This window comes from Malurus melanocephalus, unplaced genomic scaffold, assembly GCF_030028575.1.
Source record: "Malurus melanocephalus ecotype Western Australia unplaced genomic scaffold, MMel_1.1 scaffold_857, whole genome shotgun sequence".
NCBI lineage: Eukaryota > Metazoa > Chordata > Aves > Passeriformes > Maluridae > Malurus > Malurus melanocephalus.
In genome coordinates, this window is record NW_026624089.1 from 27,571 (window position 1) to 35,129 (window position 7,559).

The following is a 7,559-nucleotide window of genomic DNA, read 5'->3' on the forward strand; positions in this document are numbered from 1 at the left end:
AGGGGGCTCGGGTAGGGATTCTGGGAATGGGGCTCGGGGTCTCGGGAAGGGCTGGGAATGGAGGCAGAGGAGTCTTGGGAAGAGGTTCTGGGAATGGGGACAGGAGGCTTGTGAAGGGGCTCTGGGAATGGGGCACAGGGGGCTCGGGAAGGGGCTCTGGGAATGGGGCACGGAGAGCTTGGGAAGGAGCTGGGAATAGGGGCTGGGGGCTGGGGGCTGCTGGCTCTGGAGCAACGGCTGGGGGTGGATTTGGGACGGAGCTGCTGTGTGTGTTGAGCTCAGCCCAGGCTGGGCAGTTGCTGCCTCGCCCTCCTCCTTCCCGGGGAGCTCCGGCTGGTGGGGTTGGGAGGTGCCTCGGGGTGATGCCCAGAATCCCAGATGTCCCCCAAAGCTCGGGTGAGATCCCTCCTCAGCGATCTCTGTGCCATGGCTGGACCCCACTCTTGGCTGCTGAGCGTTGTGTTCCTGGGCTGGGATCCTTGGAGAGCTCCAGGGATGATCCCATTGCGATCAGAGCCCGCAGCACCCGGGAAATCCTCCCCCTGCCCCGGCACCGGGGCGTTGCTGCCTCTCCCTGGGGCTGCGCAGCTCCTTCTGCTCCTGCTGAGCTCGGAGCCCATCGTAGAGTCGAGCACAGCAAACCAGGAATTCCAGGAGAAGCGGGAATCCCGGGCTGTGCCACCTCCATCCACAGAACTCAGGGATTTCCCTGCTCTGCGCCAGTAAAACCATCCTCCAGTTAAAGCATCCTCCAGTTAAAGCATCCTTTACTTAAACCATCCTCCAGTTAAACCATCCTCCAATTAAACAATCCAGTAAAACCATCCTCCAATTAAACCATCCATAAAACCATCCTCCAGTTAAACCATCCTTTAGTTAAACCATCCTCCAGTAAAACCATCCTTTAGTTAAACCATCCTCCAATTAAACCATCCAGTTAAACCATCCTTTAGTTAAAGCATCCTCCAGTTAAACCATCCTTCAGTTAAACCATCCTCAATAAAACCATCCTCCAGTTAAACCATCCTTCAGTGAAACCATCCTTCAGTGAAACCATCCTTTAGTTAAACCATCCTCCAGTTAGACCATCCTCCAGTTAAAACATCCAGTTAAACCATCCAGTTAAATCATCCTCCAGTTAAAGCATCCTCCAGCTAAACCATTCCATTTCTGGAATGCTCAGGATGTTCAGAGCACAGGCAGGGGCCTGGTTTGGGGCTGGAGGGACAAACCTGGACATTCCAGTGGCCAGGAGGATGAAACTGGGGAAGGAAGGTTTAAAGTGGAGGAAGCCTGGGCAAAGCCAGATCTTTGTTAGGGGCATGGGCACAGCTGTCACCGAGATCACCTGGATTTAGCCAAGGTTTTAAACCCCTAAAATACTGGGATGGGAGGGGTTTGAGGAGCATGAGCCAAGCCAGGGCAGCCATCCCTTTGCTTTCCTGGGCTCYGGAGAGGGCAATCCCAACTTTTCCCCGCTGCTTTTCCTCAGGGCACAGCCCAGTGCTCGGCCTTGTTCTCCTGCTGGTGCCAGCAGCTCAGAGTGCTGCCCACAGGTTCCTGGGCTGGCACTTTCCCCACCCAATTCGGCAGGAATTGGACACAAATGTTTTCCAGAAGGTTCTGCAGATCCTTGCTGCATCCCCTCGGTGCCCCTGGCTGTTCGGGTGGGGCAGGGAATGCCCGGGAGCACCGGGATTTGGGCACCGCGCCCTCTGTAAATAAATCGGTGTTTGGGCACCACTCTCAGCACAGGGCGGGGTTATGGGGACTGTCCTGTGCAGGACCAGGAGCTGGGCTTGGATGGRTCCCTGTGGGTCCTTTCCARGTCAGGATTGTTTGATTCCACAGTGCTGGAAGGRGCAGGCACTGCAAGGTTTGGGAGCGGATGGGGCTCCCATAACTCGGGGGTTTTCAGCAGCAGCTCAGCCCCTTCTGGCACAGGTGAGCACAGAGCAGCCCACCCTGATCCTTTTCTGACCGTTTTTCCCCCCAAAACCCCCAGTGGGGTTTAACTTGGGTCTGCTCAAGCCTGAATTGCTGGTTTTGGGTGTCAAGGAGGTGTTTCCTTGGGCTGTCCCACACCCCAAGGGGATGTTGTGTCCCTGGGGCTGGCAAAACCTTCTCCATTTGTGGTGGAGCTTTCACCTGTTTGYCTTCAGCCTCTGGGCAGATTTAAACCACATCACCTGGGGGATTTTGGGGTGTGCACACAGCTGGACAGAAATTGTTGGCAGAAAAAAAAATCACCATGGCTTGGCTGTGCAGAGGGGCAGGAGAATTCCTGCTCTTGGGGCGAGGCAAGGGAGGGTGGGGAAGGAAAGCCAAGGCACCGCAAGACAACATTTTAATTTTATTTTCAAGGCACCCCTTCAGTTCAGGACAACATTTTAATTTTGTTTTCAAGGCATCCMCCCAGTTCAACCATCACTCAGAGATCTGTGCAGCACTTTGAGGTTCAGAAAGTGCAGTTGCCTCAATTTTCTTCCCTTTCCATCCACCCTTCCCCTCCTAAACTCTTCATGCTGGGTTTCCCAGCAGGAAAGTCGCCCCAAACGAGTCTGATCCCACTTCCAGCTGCTGCTTGGAGCCGTGTTTTGGCCGGGAAAGGTGAGGAAAAGCCACGTGGTTCTGCCTGGAGCAGCCCTTGACCAAGGCTGGATGGTTCCTGCTGACAGCTCTGGGCAAACCCTTGATCTCCTGCCCTCCTGAGCCATGGAAAAAGGGACTTTGGCTGTCCTTTGTAAATAAACAATGTTATGTAASAGGCCTCTTAATTGCTGTGAAGGCTCTGAGGTCTCTCAGGTCCAGGATCTGCAGCTCTGGGGAACATTTCAGCTCTGTCCAAGCCACATTTGTTGGTCATTCCTTTCTCCTGTTCAGGCTGGGATCCAGGGTTGTGTCCTGCAGGATCAGCAAGGCTGTGCCACTGGGGATTGTCCATCAGCACTGGGGGCTTCTCAGGAAAAAAAGGGAATTTCACCCCCTGGAGCACTGAGGAGTTGATGCAGCYGGTTTCAGGAATCCTCCCAGGCCTTCCCATTAAAAAAAAAAAAATGGAATTTTCAGTGTCTTCATTGCCCATGAGAAGAGATTTTGTTTCAGGTTTACAGAGGAGCTCGTGGCCTCCTGTGCATTTTAAAAAGAGTTTGGTTTTACCCAGCCCCAGAGTGGATGGGTTGAGAAAGGGAACKCTCCAAGAGACCAGGAAATGCTGGGTTTGAAGGGAAATTTGGGTGCTGTAGGAAAGAGATACTTCTCTGAAATGATCTGGTCTTGCTCAGGAGGGATGATGAACTGAAAAACAAGGAGCAGAAAGGGAAACAATTTTTTTTTATTTTATTTTTTTTTTTTACATAGAGGTAGTTTGAATCCTCTTTCTTAATTATTTGGAAGCACTATGTTGAATAAAGGAATTTGGCCATCTGTGTTTGGTGGCTTCCCCTCTGTCAGCTTTGCCTGATTTTTTTCAGCAGATCCATCAATCCTGAGGGGTTTGGATGCTTTTCCTGCTGAGGATGAAATCCCAGCACTGTTTGCAGCCTCTGGATGTGCCTGGGGCAGTCACAGAGCACAGCCCTGGGGAAGCAGTGCTGGAGAGGAGCCTTTTTCCAGGAAGATAAAGATGGTAAAGAAAAATTCACTTTCTTTAGGGTCATTGGGAACAGAATGGTGCTGGGAGGAAGCTGGAGGACTCCTGGGTTGGGAAGAGGACGATCCAAAGGGGGAACCTTTCCCCTTCCTCAGCTTTCCACAGGCATTCAGGGGGGGTTTACCAAGCCCTGAGGTAACTGCAGCCCAGAAAGGCCCTTTTTTGCACCAAAAGCTCCTCAGTCCTGCCCCAGTTGGGCATCCCCAGAACCTGAAAAGGAAAGCAATGTGAAATAGTGTCCCAAGTGTGTTTGGAGCTGTCATGGATTTCCCTTTCCCTCCCCACCCCCAGCCACAGGGGGTTCCCTCAGCTCTCTGTGTTATGGGGCAAAACATATTGTTAAACCCCAATTTCCCGACTTTTCCTGGATCTCTAATGAATGCATTCCCTGCAGGAACGGCTCTTGCATGTTCCTGGCTCATTTCTGTCCCAACTCCGCTGCTCTGTGGTTTTGTCTGTCCCCTTCTATACTCCACATTCTGTACTCCACATTCCAGATTAGATATTTGATACTTGATACTCAATATTCTATATCCTACATTCTATATTCTATATTCTATATTCTATATTCTATATTCTATATTCTATATTCTATGTTCTATATTCTATATTCTATATTCTATATTCTATATTCTATATTGATATTATATATTCTATAATCTATATTCTATATTCCACATTATATATTAGGTATTTTATATTCTATATTCTACATTTTATATTCTATATTCTGTGTCCCATATTTTATATTCTGTATTCCACATTCAGTATTCTATATTCCATATCCAGTATTCTTTATTCTATATTCTATACTCTATATTCCATATCCTATATTCTACATTCCATATCCCATATTCTATATTCTGTATTTTATATTCCAATTTCCATATATATTCCAGATTCTATATTCCAGAATCTATATTCCGCAGTCCATATTCCACATCTTATATTCCATATTATATATTCTATTTTCCATATTCCACATTCCATGTTCCATCTTCCCTAGTCAATATTCCAAATGCCATATTCTGTATTCCGTATTCCATATTCTATATCATATATTCTATATTCCATATTCCATACTCCATATTCCACATTCAATATTCTATATTATGTATTCTGTATTCCATATTTTATATTGTGTATTCCACATTCAATATTCTATATTCCATATCCAATATTCTATAGTCTATATTCTCTATTCTACATTCTATACTCTATATTCTATATCCTATATTCTACATTCCATATCCCATATCCTGTATTTTATATTCCAATTTCTGTATATTTTCCAGATTCTATATTCCAGATTCTATATTCCACAGTCCATATTCCATATCTTACATTCCATATTATATATTCTATTTTCCATATTCCACATGCCATATTCCATCATCCATAGTCAATATTCCAAATGCCATATTCTATATTCAGTATTCCATATTCTGTATCATATATTCTATATTCCATATTCCACATGCCATATTCCATATTCTATATTCTATATTCTATATTCTATATTCTATATTCTACATTCCATTATCTATATTCCATACTCCATATTCTACATTCTCTTCATCTTGTACCTCTTTTGGTGAATGTTTTTATGTTTAAATGACTCTTTTTTCTTTCTTTTTTTTTTTTTTAAATTTTGCCACCAGCTATTGATGTCTCCACTGGAATCAGGAAGCCCTCAGATCCTGGAATTTGGTAGGATCAGGACAGTGGAGGAAATGGCGATGGTTCCCTCTGAGACCAGCGCACCCCTTGGCACCCAGACATTCCCGGGATCCCAGCAGGCTGTTCCAGGGATCAGCAGGTTCTTGGGAATTGCAGCAGGTGATAAGGTATCAGCAAACTCTCTTTGCCCTGGTGCAAAAACCACGGAGCCAAAGGGCGGCGCTGAACGTGACCTTGGGGTGCNGTGCAAAAACCACGGAGCCAAAGGGCGGCGCTGAACGTGACCTTGGGGTGCTGGCACTGCCAGGAATGTTAACCCTTGGATCAGGGATGCGCCATGGAAAAGGGGCTCAAAATATGGAACCCCTGAGAGGGRAGGGAAAATGCCAGAGGTCCTGGAGGGAGGAAGGGCTGGGGCTGGTTGGATCTTCCCTCCCTGTCATTTTGGGGAAGAGAAAATGGCCAAAATACCTTTGGATAAAGCAGCTGGAATTCATCCAGCCCTGCCTGGGACCTGAAAGACAAACAGAGGGAAAAAGGCAGGGTTTCACAAATAAARTATTTAATAAACAGAAATGCCTTAATGAAAAGCATTTTACACTTTAAAATGCAATTCTGCTTTCAAGTCCTTCTTCTAGCAGAGCGTGGAAATCCCGAGGGCTGAGCTTCCATGGGAATTTTAGGAGTCACATCCAGATGGGAAGTGGCCACCACTTCACAGGCTACTCAAGCTGTGATGAGGCAAAGACGAGCAAAAAACATCCCATTCCTGAATTCCTGGAGCAGCARAGCTGAGCAGGGCAGTCCTGGAAAGGTTATTTTGGGAGAGGGGGATGCATTAAAAACACACAAACACAYAAACCCTTCTGCCCTCTCCTTGTGGGATTCAAATTATCGATTGGCTTCTCCTTATCTTGGGCTGCGCTTGACTCACGGGGTTACTCTGCAGGAATTCTCGGAGCTTTCCAGCTGGGAGCGGGTCTGGAGCTGGGAGCTGCTGGCACAGAGCTCAGGTAGGATTCCCCTGGGATCCCGTGGATCCCTTTTTGTGCCTTCCAGCACCTCTGGGGGGTTTGAACCAGCTGGAGGATGAGCCCTGGGGTGTGAGCGGTGCTGGGTGTTTGCTGGGACAGCCCTGGTGCCCGACAGCCRGGGCCACATTCAGGGAATGGAGAGAGCAGGAGGGAACCCTGGAATTTGGGATATTGCCACTGAAATATCTGCTTTGTGAAACCCAGCCCTGGCCATGGGCGCTGCACCCTGCCTGGGCAAAAGCAGCTGATAAGAGAGGTTGATAAGAGAGGTCAACCAGAGCAGCCCGAGTGGCCAGCTGGCTCTCTGCTGGGGCTGGTTCCCACTCAGCCTTTTTGGGACTGTAAATGCTCCTTTCAGCCGTTGTTTCCCGAGGGCTCCTGGTTCCCAGGGCACATTTCCTGTGAGGAATGGGCTGGAATGATCTGGGGAAGCTTTGACAGAGCTGGCAAATGGAATGACCAGGAAAACCAGGGGCTCTGCCTCGTTCTTCCCTTTCTCATCCCTGAATAATCCCAGACTGGAGTGAGTTGGGAGGGKCCTGAAGGCTCAGTTTCCTAAAGTGACATTTATTATTATGGTGACAAAAGTCCCTTCTGACCTGCTCTGACCTCCAAACCTTCAGCAGCTCCCTCAGCCACTCGGAGAACACAGGATCTGGTGGAATGTTGGGRGCTTTAATTCCCAAGACCTCATCAGAAGGGTCCTGGATAATGCAGAGTCAGGAATTTGGATGCTCTCCCTGTGTTGCCAGGCCTGGTGGCAGGGAGGGTGCTGCCTGCAGATGATGTCTTCTGAAAGATAGCTGAAAGATAAATCTCCACTTCCCCCTTCTCTGTGCTGAGCCATCTCTGACCCTGGGCAGGGGACACCAGCTGAGGTGTGACGTGTCCTGAGTGGGATGAGCCCACACTGGGATGTCCCACGGGCTCCTTTGTGCCCCACAGAGCCCCCACCATGCGTGCCAAGAGGTCCCGGTGCTCCTTCTCGCGGCTGGAGGTGATCCTGATTGTGTGCCTGGCGCTGATGATCGCCCTGACTGTGGTGCTGCTGGTGCTGCACTTCCTCACCAAGGACAGCCAGGGCGAGTGGAGACAGCCCCTTCCTTCCTTCCTTCCTTCCTTCCTTCCTTCCTTCCTTCCTTCCTTCCTTCCTTCCTTCCTTCCTTCCTTCCTTCCTTCCTTCCTTCCTTCCT

At 48.7% G+C, this 7,559-nt stretch overlaps 1 protein-coding gene across 1 annotated transcript in view; it reads left to right on the top strand.

Moving 5' to 3' along the window:
- The first annotated feature begins 7,321 nt into the window (after positions 1-7,321).
- Positions 7,322-7,559, top strand: part of ASAH2 (N-acylsphingosine amidohydrolase 2) — a 19,407-nt gene continuing 19,169 nt past the window's right edge. Inside the window, exon 1 of the mRNA XM_057385707.1 lies at positions 7,322-7,448. Coding sequence (XP_057241690.1) covers positions 7,322-7,448 — 127 coding nt within the window. The remainder of the gene's footprint in view (positions 7,449-7,559) is intronic.